At 53.8% G+C, this 25,050-nt stretch overlaps 6 protein-coding genes across 6 annotated transcripts; 4 read left to right on the forward strand and 2 right to left on the reverse strand.

Annotated features, from left to right (window-relative positions):
* Positions 1-2,834: 2,834 nt before the first annotated feature.
* On the forward strand, positions 2,835-4,961 carry GCG54_00000272 (uncharacterized protein; the record flags this gene model as incomplete). Its single annotated transcript, XM_045400413.1, has 3 exons — positions 2,835-3,284; positions 3,338-3,731; positions 3,787-4,961. 3 exons carry the CDS (start codon positions 2,835-2,837, stop codon positions 4,959-4,961), a joined length of 2,019 nt encoding a protein of 672 aa, XP_045262064.1.
* Positions 4,962-5,688: 727 nt separating this feature from the next.
* Positions 5,689-7,564, reverse strand: GCG54_00000273 (Lysine--tRNA ligase; the record flags this gene model as incomplete). Its single annotated transcript, XM_045400414.1, has 2 exons — positions 5,689-7,106; positions 7,186-7,564. The coding sequence occupies 2 exons, from the start codon at positions 7,562-7,564 to the stop codon at positions 5,689-5,691; spliced, it is 1,797 nt and encodes a 598-aa protein (XP_045262065.1).
* Positions 7,565-8,404: 840 nt separating this feature from the next.
* GCG54_00000274 (Mitochondrial import inner membrane translocase subunit TIM10) lies at positions 8,405-8,784 on the forward strand (the record flags this gene model as incomplete). The annotated part of the gene is made up of 2 exons (XM_045400415.1): positions 8,405-8,502; positions 8,601-8,784. The coding sequence occupies 2 exons, from the start codon at positions 8,405-8,407 to the stop codon at positions 8,782-8,784; spliced, it is 282 nt and encodes a 93-aa protein (XP_045262066.1).
* Positions 8,785-15,550: 6,766 nt separating this feature from the next.
* GCG54_00000275 (UPF0658 Golgi apparatus membrane protein C23H3.04) lies at positions 15,551-17,044 on the forward strand (the record flags this gene model as incomplete). The annotated part of the gene is made up of 3 exons (XM_045400416.1): positions 15,551-15,978; positions 16,038-16,500; positions 16,553-17,044. Coding segments are annotated over 3 exons (1,383 nt in total), but the record flags the coding sequence as incomplete, so codon positions are not given.
* Positions 17,045-18,126: 1,082 nt separating this feature from the next.
* On the reverse strand, positions 18,127-19,517 carry GCG54_00000276 (Protein RMD5-like A; the record flags this gene model as incomplete). The annotated part of the gene is made up of 3 exons (XM_045400417.1): positions 18,127-19,110; positions 19,169-19,302; positions 19,382-19,517. 3 exons carry the CDS (start codon positions 19,515-19,517, stop codon positions 18,127-18,129), a joined length of 1,254 nt encoding a protein of 417 aa, XP_045262068.1.
* A 935-nt stretch (positions 19,518-20,452) lies between these two features.
* Positions 20,453-23,230, forward strand: GCG54_00000277 (Protein STB6; the record flags this gene model as incomplete). Its single annotated transcript, XM_045400418.1, has 2 exons — positions 20,453-20,688; positions 20,755-23,230. The coding sequence occupies 2 exons, from the start codon at positions 20,453-20,455 to the stop codon at positions 23,228-23,230; spliced, it is 2,712 nt and encodes a 903-aa protein (XP_045262069.1).
* Between the last annotated feature and the right edge of the window lie 1,820 nt (positions 23,231-25,050).

Raw genomic sequence — 25,050 nt, forward strand, 5'->3', positions numbered from 1 at the left:
CAGCGGTCTTGCCATTTCCTGGGCCTTCCTAATTACTTCGTTCGTCGCCGCCAGTGCCGCGCAACACCCCCAAAGGCTTATCCAACCGTACCATCCGGCCTAGTGGCCAATTTGGCGTCATCTGTGAGATGCTATTTTGTTGTCTTTCGAACCGGTGCTTCTAATAGGGGCTGCAGCTCTTATCACCCTCATTGGGGAGGTCGTCAAGCCACAGTCAGACGGCACGTTCCTCTGGCTTTGTGGCTTTCGACTCTGTCCTCCTAGGATCTGGCTGTCTTGGATTACAGGCTCTAACCTCGGCCCAGGATCCGCGATCTTGAGCAATGAAATCCGGGCCGCTGTTGAAGTTACTTTCAATATGCTGATTTGATTGTGTCCCGAGAAGCCTGAGCGTATTTTTGGATAGTTCTTGGCAAGCTGAGAGGGCCATCGTTCTAAACAGCGTTTCTCTGGATCAACTACCTTTGGCTGCCCGCTGACTATACATTTGTATGGCTGGCTGCCATAGATTGTGGTTTGAAGAAAGTTGGCTCCTTCAGTTCCATCCGAGCTTTTGACATTGCCGTCCTAAACCCAATCTTCATTGCCCTGGGGGCGTGAGATTCTCATGAATGAGCCTCATCGAGCTCACCAACGTCTGCTGCTGATACCATGGGCTATATTAGGTCGTGTGGATTGCAATCGTTCTTCGTCATCTGTGATATTACTATGCTAGCATTATACTGCCATCGCCGACGTCTGAAATATCCCTCGAGATGCCAACAAGTCGTGAGTCGGAAGGCGTTGATGTGAACACCAGCTGCCTTGGGAACGTCGTAGAATCATCTGGCCCTCGGGAGCTTTCCACCTCTTCGGAGCTCGCGCATCGTTCTTTCTCGTATCTCAGCTGTCACCAGTAAACTCCTCATCATTCAAGGTGAGATTTTGTTCCGTAATGATTGCGCTTTTCCTGCCCAGGTGGGCAGGAAGGCTCCATGATATATATTTACCTTGATTACGTGCCTTCGTAAATGTGATCCATGCCACTAAGGCAGGATTCTACTCAAGCAGGAGAGTACACCTTGACTGTCGCTCTCCTCTTGATTGAGACTATAGACCATCTCCCCGTCGCCTTCAATAATCTGGCTAGGGGGGCAGGAGGTCTTCACGAAGACGGCAATAGCTCCCTCGGACAGCTCTCTCCATTGAGATGAACACATCGATACTTTACGGTCCAATGAACGTCCCGTCGGGGCCTCAAGTACACAGGTCTTTGTCTCGTAGTTCCGTTCTTTCAATCAAGGAAGACCTCGTCGTGGCTAATCTATGCCTATTATCTGTCACAAAGACTGACGTCTACGCCTCAATGCCATTGTGGGAGTGGCCCTTCTGGCCCTCCGTGGCCTCATGTATCAGTCCAGTCCTTGCCCTCGCCCTCAAGGCCAAAGGTGTCCTGACAGGTGTCCGTCTACCTCTATTAGTCTTTCCGAAAGTTAGGAAATCAGAAGGATGTCATCGTGAAGACAACTTTGAGACCACCCCATCACCATAAGGACTTCCCTTCCGGGTCTTCTTTCTCCCTCGCCGCTGCCCTGATGCCACAGCTCTGGCAAACCTAAGGCTGCCAGCTAACCCGTGCAACCAACCCTTCCTACCTGCGTCTTCATCCCATCTCCGAAAGACTTGTCAGGAGTGATCTAAACAGACCAACCAGCCCGGTATTCACTCCTCGACTGATTTCATTTGACCAAGAGTCATTTGTGTTCACCTCCTTCTTCTGCAAATATATCCATCAAGGCAAGAGACCTCCAACCGATTGTTTCCGCGTTACGAACCCGTACGTTATCGCTTGCCCTCTCGTCAGTCATCCCAGGTATGAAGAACCCTCCTCTCCTCTCCCAGGATCTACGGTCAAACTCGACTCAGACACATTTCCGTCTCGACAAACAACGACGATATTGACACAAGAACAAGCTTCAACTTATTCCTAACTATTGTTGCTCACACTTGCTCAGCCTTCCCAAGATCGTGAAGGCTTCGCGGCACCACCTTCCTTTACACACGATACCGTCCCAACTTCTCCTGCGTCGCCCCGAGTGACTGCATAGACACGCAGTATTCTTACAACATCGACATTCATCCCGACTACAGGTACGTTGTTTTCCTCTCAGATTTCTCGAGAGCTCCGAGGGGCGCTCCTGACGTGCGGCGATCTGGTCTTTCCTTCCTTCCCACAACCACCTGGCCACCTATAAAACCATCTCCTCTTTTCACCTCCTGTCTCGCTTTCTCCCTTCTTCTTCATCACCACCAACCTTCCTCCCTAACACAACTTGCCTTACTCAACTTCTCCTCCTACAACCACAACCCACTCACAGCCTCTTTGGCTTGCAGATATTATTCCCTTCTCCCACCCCTGGAGCGACTCTCGAGGCAAACCATACCTTCCTCCTTCGTCGATATCGACGCCTTCCAGACGGCACACCAGGGAAAACGACGCTACACAAACATACCTTACTTCTCTACCTTCCGCGACTCGCACTGCTTCGCTCCCCGCCTGCTTCTTCTCTCCACTTGCTGCGTGAGGCATCTCTCCAGAAGCCTCGCTGCTCCTTCCTGTGGCAAACTCTCAAGCCCATCCACAGGACATACGATCTTATCCCCGACTTTGGCTTCTGGACCAGCGCAAGAAACCTGTACGCCTCTTCATTCACCCCCGGGTCTTCCCTAACACGCTTTCTCTTCGCCACCTTCCTACTCCAGCTCATCAACTTACCAAAAGCCGACTTCAAGTCCGCCAGTCTTTTACTCAACAGCAGCCCCATCGTCATCTTCATCGGCCAGACATAGTCAAAATGAGTCACTTGGCTAGAATCTTGGCTGCGAGGGAGAAACCCCGTAAGGGTAGAAGTCACCTGGAGTTGACCATCCCTCAGGGCCCCTGCCACCCTGTGGTGGGCGGCACCTACGACGAGCAGTACCAGAAGCAGCTCAAAAAGGTCACGAAGCTCATCGCTGGCTCCCAAACCTTGCCAGAGCTTTCGAGAGATGGAATGCCATCTGTGGAAGATTGGGACTCGCTGCGATCGAGACCAACCCCAAGTGCCGAGTTACAGTTCGTGTCGCAAGGCTCTCAGGACACGGAACACACAATCAACTATGAGAAAATCTTGGTGCATCTCTTGGATACGAACTACGAGGGTGCGACTGCTTTGATATCGAGCTTGTGGTCTCATGACGCGAAGAACATCGGACGTCTGGCTAGCACTTCCAAGGCTCTCAAGGAAGCCGTCAGCAGAAACAAAGTAAGTTTTACTTCTTTTCAGTCTTCATGTCCTCCAAAACTAATATGTCACAGTCTCGCTTCCACATGCCAAGCAGAAATTTCAATTTCTGCGACTTTACCGGGTACACTCTGGTTCAAATGGCAGAGAGACCAGAGAACGTGAGTGATGGACTTCACAAGCATCTTTTCGTGATTGGCAAAGATCTTCTGGCGCCGCCAGCCCCAATCACGGGTATTCCCACGCTTTGGGAGTCTGATGACAATCGTGATCGGATGTGGGCATGGGCCGAAAGTCAGACGGGCAGCTTTGCCATGACTGTGAAGCTGGCTCCTTACTACGCCACTGAGCGTCGGCTCCTCACAATCGAGCGTCACTTGAGCGCCAAGCAGCAAAGCCTTGGTCAGGTTGCCATTCGAGCTCCGACTCATCACCATCTACGGGAGGCTACATGCACAATCCCATTGCGTGAGTCTTTTTCCACATTGCGCCTGGTATGGGTAAGAAGCTAACGATATGACAGTTCGGTCCTTGCACCAGTACGGAGCCAATCTCAATTGCCTCCGCCTCCACGAGGTCCCTGGACTGGACCTCCGGGTCACCAAGTTGGTCCTTTCAGCTTGCAAGAGTCTGACCAAGCTGGACATAATCGAATGCGAGCTGCTGCACTTCAGCAGCATTGTGCAGCTGCTAGACATCGTGCATGTCAACTCGAAGGAGGCTGGAAAGAGCCCTATTCAACTCCAGTTCCGCCCTAAGACGTGGCTCGGAACCGACACCGGCCGCCAGGGCACAATGGTGCTTTCTTTCGACGGCATCCAATACAACAACATTCCGTCGGCAGTGATGTCAACCGTATTCATGGCCGTCGTCAAGGCCGTCCCCATGGGCATCGACCTGGTGTCGGAGCACCGCGAATTCCGCAACTTCCTCGACATCATCCCGATGCGACCGGGAGCGATGGCCCTCTTCTTGCACAACCTTATGGTGTACATTGACACGATCCAAGACCCGGTCACTTGGGAAGCGCTAGACGAGGAGACCCAGAAGGACTTAGAGGACCAAGTGCTCTTGTCCATTCGTGGCACGATGCTTTCTTTCTACAAGAGAGACACTTACTATCAGAAGCCCTATGAGTGTGATTCCTGCGGGTACTGGCTTATCACGGCCTTCTTCCGGGAGGAGATGAACATTCGCCGCGCCGATCAGCGCACCTGCCGAATCTGTGAGCTTCAGAAGAAGCTGGACGGGCAAACTCATCATCGTCTTCTTGAGAAGCGTGATCTGGTCGATGATCTGTTGTTCAACAGAGACGAGGATATGATTAAGCAGACCCATATTGCCACCATGCAGATCCCCAACAACGACCTGAACAATGTCCTCGCGTCGACACTTCCAAATCCTTTCGTGAGGGACCCGGCGATCAACAGCGGCCATCGTGAGCTAGCCTTCCTGTGGCACTACAGGCTCCCGACTGTAGAGGCCCTTGTGTCACCGGACCGGCAGTACGACATTCTCCGCGCCTCGGGCAGAGCCGCCTTCCTGGACGTTGCGGACGAGATTGCAGCGTTGGATGGCGTTTATCCAGACCATCCAATGCTCTCTCGACAACGTCGGGCCACTGTCAAGAGCATGAAAAAGACGTGGGAGCATTACATCTGGCGGGAGGTCGGCAACGAAGAGGCCGGCTTCTGGTAATCATTCCAGATTACCCATTCGAGTCACGAACACAGCTCGATTCAGGAAAACACCAACATCGATTCTCTAAAATCCGAAATACCCCCTCCTCCTCATCATCCGCAACATGATTGAGAGTATATAATACAGGATATGGGTAAGGATTGGATTGTACAATGGCGTTTGGATGCTTGCCAGCATCATTATTAGAAGAGCATCAAGACAACAAGGGCGCACGAGCATGATCAAAGAAATCATGCTTTCAAAGAAGCAGGCAGGGCAATGCAGGAGCACTGGATCGAGAGCCAACAGAGTTCTTCTTGAACCTAAAGATGCCACGATATGGGCATAACGGTTTACTTTTCAGGGACGGGTGGATAACGGAAAGGACCGCGAGGTGTTCACCTCCACCTTTTCTTTGCGGTTTATTTCCTTGGCTGTTTTATTTCCTTCGACTCGTCATCAGGATGGATTTGGCATTGGAAGCTAATAATGAGCTCGAGCGGCGACTCGCTCATGTACATAGAAAAGGCACGATATTTTCGCAATGGACACTTCGCACATGACCCCATGGACTTGAATCATATGGTGATGTCGATATTGATTCTTGAATGGTGGTATTGAATCCTCCGGCCTCTTGATGCCGGGGGTAGTCTACAGGTTTGACATCTATCTCGTGATGTTGTACAAAAGTGATACACGCTACAATGCTCAAAACACTCCCTGTCATCATTTCCTCGTCCACAGCTCAAGAAGAACCCGATCGGTTCTGCTCCCCAGATGTCAATCCCACCACATTCCTCAACGTACCAAAGCTCAAGCAGTCGCTGATCCTGTTTGCCCCAGAAAACAACATCACAAGCCTCTCGACACCGCATCCCCAGCCGCCCGTAGGTGGCAACCCGGCCTCGAGGGCCTTGATGTAGCTCTGATCAAGCGGCGCGTCCCTCGTAGCCTCCTGCTCCTCCTGCTCCACACTCTTGCCGGTCCCGAGCACGCGGTGCTCCGCAAGCTTACGCGCCTGCGCCTCGGGGTCGTTCTCCTCCTCGTACATGTTGGCCAGCTCGCGGCCGTTGACGAACAGCTCCGTCCGCGCGGAGACGAGCTGCAGCGTCTTGGGGCAGAGGAAGCTCTTGGCGAGCGGGCTCATGCACACGGGGTGGTGCGTGATGAACAGCGGGCCGCCCTCGAACGACTTGGGCTCCAGGTAGATCGCCGCCAACCGGTCGAGCAGCTTGGCCATCGTCGGGGGCACGCCGCCGGGAATCTCAATCTTGGCGAGCGTCAGCACGGCGAGAAGTTCCGCGTACGCGTCGCGGCCGGTCAGCTTCGGCAGGCGGACGCCGAGCGCGGCCTCAAGCGCGGGAATGAACTCGAGCCGGCGGTAGGGCCGCTTGAACTTGGTCAGGTCGATGGGCTGCAGGGACGTGAGCTGCGTGTCGATGAGCTCCTGGCAGTGGTGCGCGAGGCCGGTGAGCAGCTCCTCTGTGCGCAGGATGAGCTCCTGGAGGTTGGTGTAGGCGCTGTAGAACTCGCACATTGTGAACTCGGGGTTGTGGGTGGCGTCGATGCCCTCGTTGCGGAAGGCCGGGCCGATCTCGAAGAGGTTGTGGACACCGCCGATGACGAGCCGCTTGAGCCAGAGCTCGGGGGCAATGCGCAGGGAGAGCTCGCGGGAGGGGAACTCGGTGGCGGTGGTGGTGAAGGAGCGGGCGACGGCGCCGCCGGCGTTCTCGGCGAGGATGGGCGTCTGGAACTCGAGGAAGGCGCGCTCGTGGAAGTAATCGCGCATGTACTTCGTGATGTGGGAGCGCATGCGCAAGACGTCGGCGACCTCGGGGTTGACGATCATGTCGACGTGGCGCTTCTGGGCGCGCGTCTCCGGGTCGGTGAGGGACTGCGGGATCTGCTCCATGGTGGGCGCGAGAAGCTGCGGCAGGACGACGGCGTTGAGGGTGAGCGCACCCGTCTTTGTGCGGCAGGGCTTGCCGGTGATGGAGATGTGGTCGCCCTTTTCGATCATGCGGGTGAAGAGAGCGAACTTGTCCAGGGTTATCTTGTCATTCAGGTTGCCGAAGTTGATCATGCCCTGGATCTTTTCAAACTCATTGACGATGGTGACGAAGAGGAGCCTCTTCCCCTGGGCACGGATGGAGTGGACGCGGCCTGTGGCCTTGGGTCAGCAAGGGGAAATTTGATACGGCTGTGGCAGTGTAGCCCGCCTGGTGACATTGATTCTGCGTACCATACAGGGTGACGATCTCCTCGCTCGGTTTTTCCAGCTTCTCTTTTATCCACCTCTTCTTGAACACTGGTACTGACACCTTCTTGGTCATGTGCTTCAATCGCGGGTACCGGTCCTTAATGAGAGCCTCGGACCAATCCCCGGTGACCTCCTCCAGCGCCTTAATGCGCATCTTCTTGAATTCTGACATAGACTCCCCCTTTTGCATAAGACCCTTCTCTCTCTCGCCCTCTACGCCATCCTGCGTCCTCCCCGCAGCTCCGTTCTGGAGTCTGCTCGTGCCACTTGGCCGCCCGACATGCAAGAACCGAAACGGTATCGCGACCTGCGGGGTTCGTACGATGGGCCGTAACAGCCGCAATCTCTGAATCGAGGTCATCGTGCCTGGTGTCTCCTGTTAGTGGCGTCTCTTGCAAAACTCGCGCGAGGTGGAAGTAGAAGAACAAGGAGGTTGTGAGTGTCAGATATTTGGCGGTTATACATCACGCGCAGCAAGCTGCGTAAGCCGCAGCGGTTCTAATGCTTGCAATCATCATGTAGGAGGAATGGAAGAATGAAGAAGTGTTTTGTTTCCACTTACCAGCATACTTTGGTTGCTCAAGAAGACGCTTGTTCTTCTTGAGTTGCCGACTGAATGGACGGCGAGAAGGATGGCAAAATTTGTGACGGCGCGATTTTGTTCAACGCATCCCTGACGTTATCGATAAGAAAAAAGTCGGCCGGCCTGCAAGACGGCCCGAGGGGTCCCCTCTAATACCCACTTTAAACGACGCCTGAAGCCTCAATTCGAGGCTATTGTCGTCCCTGTCGCCGTGAGTGCTCTGTGTTACGATTTCTTAATAAGATAGACTCAAGAGGCTGCGAAGGTCCGGAAGACTACAGTACGATGTGTAGGGTCAGAGGAGTGCTGGAGAGACACAGAGACACATGAGGGGATCCGGCTTGTGTGTTGGTTACTCAGCAAGATTTCCTGTTCGTGATTGGCCGCAAAGCTTCGAGAGGCCCGTGCACACCGTCAAACCTGCTTGCACCTGTCCAGTCGCGATGCGATAAGATAAGGAAGGCTAAAGCAGAGGAGCTTTCTTGTAAAATCTCGACCTCAGCGACGTCAAGCAGCCCGCAGCAGCAAACAAGCTACGAATAATCAACGACCACGCCCGACTACGTCACCGCATCCCCGATATCTCTCCATCACAAACCCTCGAACACAACCGTCAAGATGTCTTTCTTTGGAATGGGTCGCCCTAAGCTCTCTTCGGAGGAGAAGATTGCCATGGCTGAGCAGGAGATGCGTCTGCTTGCTGACATGCACAACCGGTACGTTGAACATTGGAGCTCCCAATCCCATATGCTAGAAGCTTGATGTGGCTCTGCATGATTGGATTGCAACATGGGCTGACTTTGCTCCGCGCCAGCCTCACCAAGATCTGCCAGTCCAAGTGCCTGCCCGACTACCGCGAGGCCGACCTCAACAAGGGCGAGTCCGTCTGCCTCGACCGCTGCGCTGCCAAGTTCTTCGAGGCGCACATGAAGGCGTCGGAGGTGATGCAGGCTGAGAGTCAGAAGAGAGGCGGCGGTATGGGCGGCGGCATGTTCTAAGTCTCTTGACGAACCGAGATGATGAACGATGGAGTAAAAACAAGAGCGGGATGGATGGGACCGTTTGGAAGGCCGTTACGACGACGCTCCGTACGGCAAATCTGCCGTGAATGCAGGCTGTACAGAGATAAGGTCCTGGATGAACGGATTCGCATTCGCATTGCGAGCCTGGCTTTGCATGGCCCGGATGGTCACCAGGGATTTGGGTGTATTTTGAAGCACCGAGACGGGCTTCGTGTATAATATGGGATGTGATGAATGTCCTTGGTGTATCAATGAACCACCCTCACACTTTCACCTTATCTTTTGCTCTGGGTGACATCCCTTTGCACCCTTCGTTTGGGTAGGACTGGCTTACATAGCCATTGGGTTGGTCAACATCGGGACAGTTCTGAAAGCTTTGGTCTTGACTACAAGCAAACAATGTTAACGGCAAGAAACCAAGGGGAATAACTCAGTGTCAAAGTCGGAACTGCGTCCGGGGATCGATGTCGGCTGTTGACTTTCGGTGAAGACTTAACGATGTTCTATATCTTCTCATGCAGAGCCTACCATCTCATCCGAGACATCTCGTATCACGCTACGCTCACCTACTCAACGATGAAGGGGGGCAGATGGACTTTCCACAAACCGATGAATGTTGTTAACTGTTCCTCATCGTGTAGAGATCCGGCAAGCCCGGAGTCGGCCTGTCAAATGCGGCTCTTGGCCGTCTCCAGTGTGGAATTCCACCTTACCCATCGACACCCATCAGCAATCAAGCCGGCACCGCTGGCCGTTTCAGACACCTCTTCGTGGAGAAACGCCCGCACGTGCTCTCACCGATCCCGCGGAAGGAAAAACGATCGAATTTCTCCGGGGTGGAAGGAGAGGTCCACGTGAATGTGAGTAAGGCTTGCCAGCTGCTCGGATTCATCTCGCATCTCGAGACCGTTCTGATGGTCGGAGAAAACCCACGCAACACACAGCAAGTTTGTGAAATGATACGGCGACGTTGCACAGCCCAGGAGGCAGCCAGGCATGAATCAGCCCGCCATCTGAGTTTCCCATAGCAGAGCAATCAAGCAATTACGGGCAAATCCAGAAAATCGGGTGCTGGACTCCGGTTGATAGACTTTTGAGTTTTCTCTTCTTTGCAGCATGGCCATTGAATTAGACAAGGTGCCGCGGGAGCCCAGGTTTGGGCCACGATGTCGCGAACCTTTTGATTTTTTAGATTGGTCATCCGAAGTCATCAAAGTGAGTTTGTCGATTTTTCAAACAATACATAAAAAGGGGCGCGAATGAATTTGACATGCGCGCAAGAGCCAGTCTCCGGCTTTTGCCAGCAATGCAAGCACATCCACCAATACGTGCTCGCGTTCCCATACATGGACTGGGAGGCAGAGAGGGAAGGGGGGAAAGCAGTGCAAAAAGCCAAGTCATGAGTTTGTTACATGACTCTGCTTCTTTCCCCCGTCAAATGTTGCGAACTGAACAGCGATCCAATGTCGACCGTCTTTTCATGTTACCCCAGACAACCAGGGGTATGCAGAGCAAGAAGAAGTAAACGGTCGTCCACGGTCTCCCAAAATGAAGGCACGTCTGCTGTAATGTATTCGACGGGCAAAAACACTGGGCCCCCCGATTGTCCAGGATGGTATACGGAGTATTCGTACACGGCAGACGAGGGGATAAAAATATTGTTCCGCAGGATTGTGGTTCGCTCGGGGAGGAATTAAGGATTCCCTCGAGGCGAGATTATGGAAACCTCTTTCGGTGCCGAACTGCCCAACAAAAGTCGGTCAGGTCCAGAACGTCCCTTTTTGGGGGGGCTCTTGTTGCTTCGCTTTCACTGTAGCAGAAAATAGAAATCGAAAATTCCTCTACCCAGGCCCAAGATTACCTGTTGATTTTGCCTTGGTTGTTTTCCCATTCTTTGCCGATCCGCGCCGCGCTCCCCGCTTCGCCGGATATGCGTCGACATAAAAAAAGGTACGTGGGTGAGACCACGGACGGTAATGACGAACGGCGGAAAGGGAAGAAAAAGAACCACCTGAAGCCCACAGCCAACAGCCCCCGCAGAGCATGTGGTGGCCGGTTGATCTACCCGGCCTTTCTTGCTTGTCGCGCATCTAGCTACGGATATGCGCGCGTGTAAATCTGGTTTGTCGTTGGGCTGGGCATGAAAGGGAAAGATTACCTAGCAAAATGATGCAAATCCCAACTCTGTCGAGCACTTCAACCCGAGAGCTTGGGGCCTCGCTCGTTTAGATCTGCGACAGGGGGCGGGCTGGCTGACGGCGGCGGCGGCGGCGGCAGCGGCACCAAGGGGCGGACGAGCATTGACGGGGTCTGCAGGATCGTGCGAGGAGGCTGTCCCTGGACAAGAGATGGGCAAACTTTTTTCTTCTGATTTTGGGTTTTGGTGGGTGTGTTGAGTGACAGAATGTGTGTGGTTGATGCGTTTCAATACTTCGGATGATGAGGACGACATTCGGTTGCGGCGGCTAAGCCTGGCAAGCATTGACTGAGCTTGTTTTCTGACATGAGAGAGCGGCATATGCACGGTGGAAAGACAGTGATATGTGAGGGAAGACCAATGGGAGATTTGCGATGGTTGGTTACGCTTCTTTTCCATTCCTGGCTGTGGCCGTTTTCTCTCTCCCGCAGAGAATGTCACTGGAATGCGGTAAGGTTTGATGCTGTTGGTGGTGGTGTTTGGCAAAATGTCTTCGGTGGATGGTGGTTCAATTGACTGAGCCTCAAACCGTGGTGCCGCGGTGGAGTTCTACGGCGTGGCTTAGCGGCCCTCCCTTGCAAGTTGCATCTGTCGTCACTGCACAGGGTCGATCGCCATCAACCACGCTTTCACCATCGCCCATTTCTCGGAGCGGCGCACACACACGCTCACACGGACGGGTTCCCTGTGGGGGTGATGGGTTGGGTTGGGTTGGGTTGATGGTGTGGGATCGGAGCCCGTGGGACACGCAGAGAGACGCGGCACGGCATTGACGAGGTGGGAGGGGGGGATGGAGATGGATGCAGGGAGTGCAACGGTGCCATGGCCGACGGGTCGTGGAGATGACATGACGGACGACGAAGGAGGTAGGGTCGGGTTGGGTCTTGAAGTTGACGTAGGTTGGTTGTATGCCGTTGGATGTCATTGCAAAGACACGCACTCACTCACTCAGACAGAGACAGCCGATGGAAGGGTAGAGCACAGCAGAGGAGGCCTCGTCTGAAGTATCGAAACAGTCTAGGAAAGAAAAGCCACCAAACCTCACCAGAGCTTTCCGGCGAAGAAAAACGAACGGAAACGGCAGAGAGCGTATCCAGACACGCGTATTCTCTGCCTTCGCTTACGGGGTCTTAGGAGAGGACATATTGCTTCTTCTGGTCCCCGTTGGAAGAACCGAACCCATGGCGGAGTATGCCGTGGAGACTGCGGGTTGGTAAGGATACGGACGCTAAAAGTGTCTGTCTCTGCGGTGCTGTGGACGCAGGAAACGGGGAAGACGGTGGTTGTTTTGGTCTGAAGTTGTGCGGTAAGAAGCCAAGACCAAAACAAAACAAGTCAAAAAACTGAAAGAACGAGTTGGAAAGTGTGTGATCCAGCCTCAAGCATCTCTGCTTTACTGCATGTGACGGAATATTTTTATAGATGGGGATCGTCAGATCAAGTCAGCCTGTATTTCAGCCCCCTCTACGCGGTTCCTGGGTCGCATAATGGAATGTGAGGACATGTTTCTGACGGTTCGTTGACGGGCCTATCAGCTCGGGAGCCACGGCGTCGTCCGGCTGGGCATTTCGTGCCGGAACCGCGACGAGGTTGGGCAGTCTCGTGGGCGTAAATTTCTTAGGTCGTGCATTACCGTGAGGTTAAGTGGTACGGTAGGGCAGCCTGTCAGGGTCTTTGATGCACCTCCAGTCAAGGACGAAGAAGAAGAAGCCTGTGGCTGTACAAGCCTCATGTTGCAGTTGTTGCTTGCATCTTCTCCAGACTTTACCTGTGAGGGAGGGAGGGTTGGCTGGGTTGCTATTACTAGAAGGTTGTTTGCTTGCTTGCTTGCTTGCTTGCTTTTGGCTGGCTGCACAACAAGTTTGAAGACCACCACGGCAAGAATCCAGCGACATTCTACAGCAGGTAATTAGCGAAGAGAAGGTTCGGTTCCATAATTGGCTTCTAGCGGGTGCTGTCAACACAAGTCGTGCATGTTAGCATGGGAATGGGTCGTGTGCGTGTCTCTGCTGTCGCTGCAGGCTGACTTGCATGAGCCGTCTCCAGCAACCAGGCAACACTCTGGAGGCAGCCATTCGGCAGGCGGTGGGAGTGAGATTGCAGTCGTGCACTAGCAAATTGTACTTTCGTACTTGCACGAATGCAGACGTCGGTCCTATGGTCAGATGGAGTCGAGGACTCTATTCCTGGCGCAGTCCCGTCTGCACGCTGCAACCTTGGAGCCGGGTTCGCTGCACAGCCCTACTGTCCCTGGAAGAAGAACCAGCCAGCCTCTCTTGGGTCTGCCAGTCACCCAATCTGCCTCCAGGACTGGCGCGAGGAGCATCCACCGTCCAAGGAAGAGGTGGTATTGGATCGGGGGGAAAGCCTGAAAGTCTGGAGACTGGAGAGCGTGGCCGTCCATGGCCGTGGTAGTGCACTGGCGTTCTGGCTGTGCTGTGCTGTGCATTGCCGGCACTAGTTGACTTGAGAGAGTCCTTGCTCAGGCACGGAGTAAAGTACGTACAATTGTCGATGGAGCGTCTGGTAATTAATTATTGCCTATGATGACGGTGACGGTGAACGGGGAGCTAGGATTGCTATGCTGTGCTTTTTTGAGGCCTCTCCGTCTCCTTTATCCATTTCATGATAAACCGGGCATATGCTGTCTTGGATGCGGTTATGACTTTACTTTTCGCCCCCCCTCTTCTTCAACATCAATCAACAACCCAAACACAGCTGATCTGATCTGCAACACACGACTGTCGACCGGTCGACGACTATTCGTTCAAATACCTACTGCCAGATACCTTGGTATACTCGACTACGACAAACACCCTACCGTCCCTACCTCTGACAATCGCGGCCGCCCTACAGCGCATCCCTCCATCGATCCATCCGCGATCCGCCGCACTAATACGAGAAAAGGAGGACGCCGAGTCCTGCACCTGCACCTCAAGACACACAGTACAGAGTACACGCCTCTGCTCCGTAATACCAAGAAACTCCCCAAGACCAGACGACGCAAACCGCACACCCGGTTTGCAGAAAAAACGGCACACTCTACACCTCACACTAACACAGACTCCTTAAAAGTATAGTTTCTATTATACCTCAATAGAGACTTTACTGTAACGAAACTTCGTAGACTTTTAGAGCATATTATTTCGAGTACATTAGAATTTTCTATTATTTTTATATTATTTTATCTCTTTATTTAGTAGAGTAAGCTGCACCCAAAGTGTAGGGTCTGCTAAGGTGTGCCGTTTTTTTTGCAAACCGGGTGCCGCACTCGCACTGCGCGGCCAGACCATCCAGCGCCCCACCCGCCTTCGCCTTACATCTCACCCAGAACGACACTGAATCCTTCCCATGAGGTGTTGATCGACCGCACCAGCGAATCGAGGCCATCCCAAAGCTCCTTGGACCTTTCCAGAGACCACCATCCCGCTACCGTCTGACTTCATCATATCATCGCTGCCGCCGTCCGTCATCGAGCGACGCCGACTTTCGACTTTCGACTTTCGACTTTCGACACTCTCCTTCATTCAACTTGTTTATTTTGCCCCCTTCGCATCCCCATCAATCAACTCATCCAGGGCACTTCGCAGTTCCTTGGCCTCTGCACCCCACTAATTGCCCAATTCCTCTTCTCCAAAACCCCGGGCTTCCCTGTCCAGCCTTTCCGTCCTCCGTCGTCCTTGGTCGCTTGGCCCCCCCCCCTTTGGTCCTTCGTCCTTGGTCCTTGCTCCACCCGTCTCTCGCGACACCTCGACCTGCTCACTCCTGGGTCTCCACCCCCCTGCTAGGTTTCCCTCTTTCCGCCTAGCGCACACCCCGGTCACTGCCTCCTCTCACCCCCAGGTCAGGTCAGTGGTACTGTGCAGTAAGGTGCGCCTGCCTGCCTGTGTGTGTGTGTGTGTGTGTGCGCCTGCCACTCTGCCTCCTGCCGCTGCTGCAGCAAGTCGGGTGCTGGCTCCTGCTTTTACTACACTACCACCTCACCTACATCGCCCCCCCTCCCCCCTCCTGCTCTCGCATCTCCCTCCACAGCCGCAGACCGCAGACCACGCCCAGCCTTTCCTCCTGCCTGTCAAAACCCGGAGACAGCGAAAAAGGGCCCTGGGCCGTCTTTGTACTGAACAGATCAAACTCCTCAACCTGTTTCAGCTTCGTACCAACAACCACTCCTCCCCTCCCAATTCCCTCTTTTTTATTTTTTTCAACAACAGCTGCCCCCTTGCTGTCACTCAAACCCAAAAACAATCCCGTCGTTAAGGAGAAGAAGGCACGAGCGAAACTCTCTGTTCCCGTCGTCGCTTTTTCTTCCTCCCTTCTTTTAACCTTCTTCTTATTTCCTCTTTGCCAGAAGCGCCTGCTTATTGTTTGTCGAATTTCCTCCGACGGGGTCCTCCCTCGCTCTCCACTCGCTTTTATCCCTTAACCACTGCCACTCCCGAATAGAGAAGTCGCCCTCACGCTTTCCGACACACTCACCCACCCCCGACCGTCCTTCTCCGACTGGCGCCGCCTGCCGTTGTGTCAATCGCATTACACGACGACAGTCTCGACCGCCCTGTTGTGTCGTCGTCTCCCTTCCCAATCGACGACCCCCTTCCGCCTCACAAGAACCACCTGACTCTCGACTCCTTCCGGGGAGTCGCCAATACCGTCGACCTGGCTACGAGGCTAGACTCCCGCCGCTCATTGCTCGGCGGTGACCCGAATTTTGCCGGCTACGACCAAGAACTCGCAGCGCAACAGTACGCTCAGCAGTATCAACAACAGTACCAGCAACAGTACAACCCACCCCAAGCATCATATAATCAAGGATACGCCTTTCGCGAAGGCCTCGCTCCATCCACAATGAACGGTTCTCGTCCCGCCAGCGGAAACCAGGGCTTCATGGGCTTCGGCTTCATGGGTGCCAAATGGCCTAGGATCTTCTTCGGCATCACTCTCGTTCAGGCCATAATCTGCCTGGCCTTTGAGGCGTAAGCCAATCGCCTAACCGCACGAAGTTTGTGATCGCATGTCGCTGACAATCATTTAGTTATGTTTTCTGGAAGTTCCAGACCAGCTTGACTGACGATGCGCCGACCGGCAACGCCAAGGAAGATTCGCCCAGAAAAACGATTCCCACCTTTCTCACGCTTTTCATTTTCGGATTCTTGTACGAGTTGGTTATCGTTTGGGATGCTCTAAGGGCGAAAAACACCATTCAGGTCATTGGTGTTTGCATCGCCAACCTTGCCTTGATGGTATACACAGCCATTCAGGTGGACCAGATCGCCGAGGCCGTCGACGAGCTTAAGAGAATCAACGCGCTCATCAACCCCAACGACGACATGTGGGCTGACGTCAAGCCGTATCTTGTTGCTATTCCCTGCATCCTTGCATTCGGCACCATCACCATGGGCTTCGTCGCGTGGAAGCTGTACCAGGTCTTCGCTTGGGACATTCTGAAGACGATAGGAGCCGACTACAGAATGAAGAAGCGATTCCTCCACTACCAGGTACGTTCATTTGTGCCACTTGCCACCGGCGTTCCTTGCTAATCCCATCCAGATTTATATCGCACTGCTGAAGTTCGATTTCTTCTTTTTCCTTGGTTTCACCGTTCAATTCCTCGTCATCGTCAACGCTAGAACCGATGCCGAATTTGGCCTGACCATCGCCGCGATTCCCGTCACGATTGCCATTCTTCTGATGGCGGCTTGGTTCACCAGAATCGAGAACAAGATTGGCATGATCTGTGTTCTCGTCCTCTACTTCGGCGCGCTCAGCTACTTCATTTTCAAGCTCGTCCGCATTTACCAACCCGCGACTCGCGACCAGTATCAACCGGTCAGAAAGTCTCTTACCGCCTTCACTGTCATCACCATTCTCCTAATCATTTGCACAATTGTCAACTGCGTTGTCTGCATGCGCAACTTCAACGCCGGTCTGAAGACTCATCTGCGCAAGCCTTCCAAGGATCTTGAAAAGAATCCGGACTTGAACTCCATCAACCTTCAAGATGTAAAGCCCTCTGTCGCGAGCCGAATGACGATCGACTAAGAAGGGTGGAGCTGGCTTGACCCGATGAAACCGAGGCACCGAACGATTGAAAAGAGACGCCGCGCGATTGTACAAAGACATGACTTACGAACAATGCCACCTTTCTTATCCAAAAAAGACTTGAAGCCCAGGAAGGGATCGTGGACGGACGGAACGGTGACACGCGGGCCGGTAGCGTGTTGGACTGGTTGAGATTCCCCATCATCGGCTTTTTTTATTTCTCCTTGTTTGTGCACATTGTACGGCGTTGACGATGCTCGCTCCCGCCACCCAAACTGTGGGGGACGAAGACTGGGAGCGGAGTTTACGGATTGATTCTACTTTGGTCGCACTGGCGACGGACTTGTAACCCAGGATACCACGATGACCTTTGGGACCGGCGCCTCCGACTGCGCCCACATGGACCACTGGCTCTTCACAGCGTCGAGGCCGCCTCTGGGTTTAGACAGCGATTTGCTTTCACCTTTCCTTGCTGTAACCTATCTAGCATGAGATAATTCAGAACGTTGATGAAACAATGTGTCCATAAAATGCATTTCCATATATGAGGTGAAGTAGTTTTGATGAGCAGCATGTTCCAATCTCATGGCTCCCTCGAGGATATTCGATTCATTTCAACGGCCCAGGCGGAACTCAACACCCCAAGACGCCCTGGCAAAGAAGGAAAACCAAGAAAACGGGTGGTCGTGTATCCCGAGTTGTTGTCGTATGCCTTTCAAGGTCTCAGCATTCGATCAGCTCACTCGCAAACAGAATCAACCAAAAGCCTGAGACGCATTTGTGTGAAGTGGCTTATTTGATTGTATCTCATTTCCAAGAAACTAAAAGACGCTTCCCAACCCCGACAACCCAGTCATCAAAGTGAAAAAGAAAACGCCAACCCCTGAACACCAAAATTTCCCCTCTTCCTAGACGCCTTTGTGGTCCCAGACTCCTCCAAGTCGCACATATTCACCGCCCCACCCTGTTTGTAATGTTTACCTGTATCAATAATGTACTCTACACTTCCCCGCTTGGGCAAAGAGGAATTGTATCTCAACCGAATGACATGTCCCAACCGATGTGGGTGTCTCTTCTCTCTATCAGAGCTTGATCTCTCTGGCATCCTTGATGTGACCTTCGTTGGGGCAGTACGGACATTTGAACCGTGACCCTTTTGTGAGACGCTGCAGTGACTCCTTGCAAATAACGTGGCCGCAGGGCAGCATCATTGGCGGGTTCTGCTCCGTCGTCTGCTCCTTGCTGACAGGGCAGACAAAGATGGGATGGTAGATCATGCTGCGTGGCAACGGCGTCTCAAAGGCAAGCTCGTTCTCTGTTGTCCACTCCGTCCTCTTGGCCTTCATGTAGGTCGTGTACTTGATGAGCTGCGGGAGGGCAATCGCACCAGCAGTCGCAGCCACATAGAGCGGGGACTCAGCCGACAGCCCCAGCAGGGAGCAGAACTCCCGTGTAAAGGACAGAGCGACGTCGTCGAACGCAGCCGAGGTCTCGAAGATGTTGGCGTAAGGGGACTGACCAATATTAGAGGCGTACACCATGGCGCACGACAGCTGTTGAATCTCCTTCAGATGCCGCGACTGAAAGCGTCCAAAGTTGGCTTGGGCATAGGCCAAAGCCCCTGCGCGGCCATTCGAGCCGGGAGGGTCGTCAGGGAGGCCGTTTATTTCTGGGCCCTTGAAGAGCCAGACGAACTGCAGCTTGCTCAGCTCGAACTCGAGGTTGGAGCCACGGGCCTCAAGGTCGTAACCGTTCAGCTGGGCCCACTCGATGGCGGGCACCAGGTTGCGGTTCTTGAGCTCATGGAGGATGCTGTACATGTTTGCGAACTTGTCTTGCAGCTCCTGAGATTGAAGAGAGTGTATGTCGGCCTCGAGGTCGTTTGGCGAGTTGCCGTTGGGGGAGGCGGCGCGCGGGGGAGGGCGCTCATGCGCTTCACGGAGGAAGGTTGAAGCAACGCTAAACTGGCCCTCGCGCAGCATGTGCATGGCAACTGCACGATTTATTAACGAAGGATACGAAGCCATCGCATCGTAGTCTGTCGGGAGAGGTCGCAGGGGGAATGACTGTGTAGCTGGTGTTAGTTGATGTTCGTCCCATGATTGGCGGGCTCGTGAGACGCACCTTGTCGAGGGCCTTCCCAAAGACCTTTTGCGCTTTCGAAACGTCTTTCAGGTCATTGTTTATGGCATCAAAGCCAGCGTTGACGGGGTTTTGCAACTTCGTCATGGTCAAGCTTGCGCGGTGCGGATCGGAAGCTGTAGCACGAGGAGCAGGAAATGTGAGCATACGACTCCGGGCGATGGCGGGGGCTCCGTCCTGGGACGGCGAACGTACCATTGGCAATCTGCTCGCGCGCCTGGACGAGCATGTCGAGGAGCTTGTCGGCGTCCTTGACAGCCGAGTTGAGAGTCGCTTTGCGAAAGCGGGAGAGCTCCGCCTGGAGCGTCATCATGGGGTTCTGTTCCGCCATGCTGGGGGCGGTCTTCGGGGTGGCTCGTATGTGGTGATAAGTGGGATTGGTGGTGTAGATGGCGTAGTGGATGCTGCGGCGGGCTCAAGTAATGGAAGTTACGACGGGTTGGTCATGGTAGCGGGAGATTCGATCGAAGCTCCGGTCGTCAACGAAGCGGTGATGTCTATCGGATCTCCGAGAGAATGACGGCAGTCGTTGAGCCGGTAGGGTGAATGTTGCTGGTCCCGCCGAATGGTTGTCCAGGATGGAGTTCTACACGGCTGTCACCGTCAACAGGTAGCGTGCTCGGTAGCTGAATCAGTGGCCAGAGTTGCCGGGGGAGGTCCACGGGTGGTCAAGTGCGCAGGCCCACAGGTGATACAGTGCTGCGACTGCCCGCCCAGAGTGCATTGAGTTGCCGCGGCGGCGAAATGGGCGGCCCGGGTGGCAGTTAAGTCCAGCACAAAGTCGGGCAGGTGTGGGCGAGGAGGGGGCGCATAATTACGGGCAGGGGAGCCGGGGTAGCTGCTGCTGTCGCGCTGCGGCTGGTAAGGTAGATCTTTGGGCCATCGCGGAGAGACGGGGACCTTACCTTACCTTGGAACATTAGCGTTGACCGCTGCCACCCTTTTTTTGCCCGTTATCCATTCGCTGAAGCAGCCCGTGGTACAGCTCCTGCAGCGGCCCAACCAATCCACGACAGCAGCACCCACCTACATTGCGTCACATGCCGACCGCTTTCCGAACCAGAAGGAAACGATATAGAACGACCAAAAGAGACGCGCAAGTCACATGCAGGGCGGCATTCAATTCTCTGCGCCTTTTTCTGCATCTACGACAGTCTGCGAACCCGACCGAACGATCTGAGGCGACTATGATCTCGACTGCGACCGCGTGGAGGTAGAGCTGCTGGGCGCTTTAGTGTCGTCGATGCTGCGCTCCCATCTATGGAGATGGCGTTCCGATTCCCCTTCCCGGTCAACGACCCGCGAATGCATCGTGAGGAGGATCTGACACTGGCGAGGGTTGCGTCTCAGCAACAGCAACAGCAACGGAGCAAAGGCCCTTCTCCCCTGGACACACCCCTGCCTCTGGAGGCGCGAAAGGAGCCCTCTGTCGAGTCCACGACACCATCTCCCTTACCGGCGGCCAAGAAGAAATGGGTCTTTGCCGATCCTGTAGCCTTCAGGTGAGATTTTCTGAGGTTTTCGTGAAGCGCGAGTGTAGGGAGTTTGAATCTCTGACAGTTCTGCAGGTACCTTGAGAGTGATCCAGCGGTGACCGTTATCGAGCGACGAGGCGTCTTGCAAGGCTACGAACTATATCTGGTGGAACAATGGGCATGCTCGCGCAAGTCTCCTACTCTAGTGATTCTTACCTACACGGGCGACCCAAAGCATTCCGTCGTGGTCGGGGTGCTGGCCGTCCCCGCGGACGAGAGCACTTGGTCGGATCGACTGCGATTCTACTTCAGGGCCATCCACCAATACCACGCCCGACCCAAGGAAACACCGCTGGGCGATGTTATGGTCACCAACCTGAGCAGTTTTCCCTCGGCCCTGACAGTCATACCCGTGCCGGAGGGCGACATTCGCACCCACCGCCAGGCCTTCATCGTCAACGAGAACCTCAAGCGACTGGGATGTTCCGGTCGATCTGGCATGACTCTTGCGGACCCCATACCCCCGACTCAAGCCAAATTCTACCAGCTCTACAAAACCAGCGAGAAGGTCCCCTTTCCACAGTCAGTCATAGAACTCGTCAAGCTGTGCCAGGTTTCCTTGTTCATGTTTGGGAAGTTGGATAACGAATATATCGATGGATTACTATGCGACAAGACGGAGGAGTCCATCGGAAACTGGTGGACGGAGCTCGGCGCAGAATCGTACAACGTCGAGCCGACAGATGGCATCCTAGGACCAACAACGGTAGCGGCCCTGCTGGGCATGCTAATGGGTGCCAGAAATCGTCTACACTACTACGGTGCTCCAGTATCCAAAGATGTCTTTGACATTGAAAGCACTAAGCGGGGGATTGCTTATTTCCAAAAATCAAACAAGCTCGAGCGGACGAGACGACTGGATCGTCCGACTATTCTGAAGCTCCATAGCGCCACTGCGAAAGCAGCCGCTGGCGAAGGTTGGGGCGTGCAGAAAGCTGTCAAGTCTGCCGTCGGTGAAATTGGCGGCAAGAGGGGTGAGCTGGTCATCGGCATGGTTAGTGGCGGAAAAGATAAGGCTGGCATTGCTGATATCGAGACCGTCGACATTGACAAGTTCATTGCCTTGGCTTATGGTGAGCGTGCAAAATGGCTCTGGTACGGCAGACCCCGAAAGACGGTTCCTGAACTCCAGGAAAAGTCATCGGACATTGGTGCTCCGCTATTTGGGAAAGACGAGCTAGCTGCGCAAGCAGGCAAGCGAACACAATCAATGCCTCTCGAAGAAGAAATTCAGAAGCACAGAGAGGAATCTTCCGGTGTCTACTCAGCTCCAGCGCCTGCCTCAGCCGTTAGTGTGGTCGACGCACCCGGAGATAAAGACGCCCTTAGGAAAACGGTCTTCAAGTCGGTTGCTGGCAGAGTCAGCGATGCCAAGTCTGGGCTTGGGCGCATTAAAGACGTCGTCGGGACGGGTTTGAGAGGTCATGCAAGTCGTCCTAGCAGAGACGATTTCGGTGAGAATGGCTACAGCAACAGCGCCCCTATCTCAGCACTGGCGCACACATCTGCAGCAGCCTTGTCATCTCCCGTCGTGGTTGGTAGAGCCTTCACTTGGAAGAACAAACCAGAAGAGTACCTGGCACAGTTCAAGAAGGAGGCAGACGCAGCGCAGGCAATTCCGGAATCGTCGCAGGAGCTAGTCAGGTCCCCGGAGCTGCCCAAGTCCCCGGAGGTGAAGCAGATCCGCGAAGCTTCTGAGCCCAGCTCAACACGTGTGGAAGGTGCATACGCAACACCTCCAAACGGACCCGCCAAAGAGGAGCCTGAGAAGATTCAAGCATCTGTGGCTGGTTCAGTGGTTGATGAAGCGGACCTTCATGGACCTTTCGAGGCGGAGCGGGGTGATAACAATGCTGTGGGCTTTCTGCAGCGGCGTCATTCTATCGCAGTTTCTAGGCTCTCCTATAAACACCCCCTCAACGAAGCTCGGTGGCCTCGTAGGCTGTCCTTTGGTGAAGCAGAGGAAGCCGTTCTACGATGGGAGGAGATCACCGAGGTCTACGACGACAAGCACTTTGCTACAGCCGATGCTCTGCAACAGCAAGCCAGTCTAGCTGAGTTTGCCCGCAGCCTTTACGATTCTATCGCAACTATCAAACGAGACGTCAACCCCTGGGTGGAGTCCAAGGTTAAGGCTGTTGAAGGGATGGACGAGCACTACGCTCACGAACAGGAAGACCTTCAGACCCTCTACTACCAGCTCAGCGAGGCTTACCAACGGGTTAAGCAAAGCTCTTCGGAGCTCATCGCCGAAGAGCGAGCACACATCACTGAAGCCATTAAGGAGGTGGAGGTATTGGTTGCGCGACTAGAATACGAGGTTAACGGTCTCGTAAGCAAGGTCGACGACGTCGAAGACGGCGTCAGGTTGTTTGAGAGACAGGTTGAGGACGTTGAGAAGCGAGCCGAGGAGCTCAAGAAAAGCCTCGAAACGGAAAGCTGGGCACACTGGTTTGTCAGGACGTTGACCGGTATCGGAACTGGTCCCAACATCACAAGGGGATCGTAGACACAGTGGTGGGCTGCATAGCGTGGTTCGTTTGGCTTTGGCATCGGGAATACCTACTCGCGGTTTTGCATATATAATTTATCACAGTATTTAAAGTTTGTGTTCGCGTGTGTTATTGGGCGCGACGGTATTGTATATCTATCTATCTGCCAGAAAAGCAGACTGTCCTTATACCAGATAGTTGAATAATACCTTATGGAGGCAAGGTTGGACCGCTAAGTATCGTTGTTGTCTCTACTGTTATTATCTATACTGTCGCCGTTGTCGTCCACTGTCGTCCTTGTCCACTGTCGTCTTCGTCTGCTGTCGTCTTCGTCTGCTGTCGTCTTCGTCTGCTGTCACCCTCGTCTACTATCGTCATCTCTACCATCGTCGTCTCTACTATCGTCGTCTCTACTATCGTCGTCTCTACTATCGTCGTCTCTACTATCGTCGTCTCTACTATCGTCGTCTCTACTATCGTCATCTCTACTGTTGTCAGCTTCACTGTCGTTGTTGCTGTCGTCTACTGCTGTTGCTATCGTTCATTATTGTCGTCGTTTTCGTCGTCTACTGTCGTCGTCGTATCTACTGTTTCATGATTCTTGTTTTAATTCTCAATCTGAATTCCTTGAATCTTTGTGTATGTGAATGTCATAAGCGCGAAAGTTCAGAAAAGGTCGCTTTTCTTTTCAATAACGTTCTTTGGGAGGATCTTGTAGTCGCGCTTAGCTCTACTTTCAGGTTACTAAGTCGTAGACTTGATGCATCTCCTACCGTCAGCAAATCGCAACAATGGCTGACGATGAAGAAGTTAATTCCTGGGTCGACATAAGTATAACGTATTTTCTCGTGGCAGAGTGGTTCATCAGTTATGTTTCGATAAGCTACCTTGGATCTCCTGCCTAGCACACTGTCAATAACGTGCCTCTGAGAAGCAATTCAGACTGTTAGCAGAAGCCATCAGTTCCTTGCCACATATCCCCCATCCAACTCAGCCGCAGGGTATCCCGAGTCCATCTCCCTGGGACCTCCAGCCCACTGATTTGTTTCCATCTCCGATGGAGGAGGTTGTGGGCTAGCCTGCCATTGCTGTTGGGTGTAGCCGGGAGGTGTCTGTTTGGACCAGTCTTGCTGCATTCCATGGCCGGCAGCAGCGGGCTCCTGGCCCTCTGGAGCGGCCGCAGCAGCATGCTTCTTCTTCCATCTCCTTCTCAACATGAAGAAAACCAGTATTCCAAGCGCAATTCCCACGAGCGGGCCAACGACGACGCCGGCTATCCATGCCTTGCTACTCGAGCCTGAACCTGAACCCGAATCAGAGCCCGCGGAGGTGTTCGTCGGAGTGCTCGCGCTGGTGGAAGTGGAAGTTGCTTGGCCTATTTCGTCTAAAAGTTAACACGGTGCTACTTGCTGGCAAGAGTTGGGTTTCCACGAACCGGTAGAAGACGAAGAGGTAGCTGTTGCTGCTATCGACAGAAACAACTCCGTCTCCGTGTTGGCGCCAGCACACCAGATGTCTCTGTTGAACGCCCCATCCGCGGGTGGTGTTGCGTAGACCGACATCGTCCAACAGGTCGCCCCGGCGTTGCAGTCCTGCGTGCTCCCTCCATCCCAAGTAATGACATTACTACGGCAGTCCGTAGGCAGGGGACACTTCGTATCCGTACAACAGCCCGCGTAGCCCGCGGACGTTGTTCTAAACTGCCCGTTTGCGCACCACTTCGGACTCGCTGTTCATCGTGGAAGTGCAGCGTCAGTCCTGTCCAGGAAGCTCGTGATAGTCTCGAAGTGGCGACTTACTGGTAACGCCTTGGATGAACCAACCCCTAAAGTTGGAG

Source organism: Colletotrichum gloeosporioides (genome assembly GCF_011800055.1).
Source record: "Colletotrichum gloeosporioides strain Lc1 chromosome Unknown consensus_59, whole genome shotgun sequence".
Taxonomy (NCBI): domain Eukaryota; kingdom Fungi; phylum Ascomycota; class Sordariomycetes; order Glomerellales; family Glomerellaceae; genus Colletotrichum; species Colletotrichum gloeosporioides.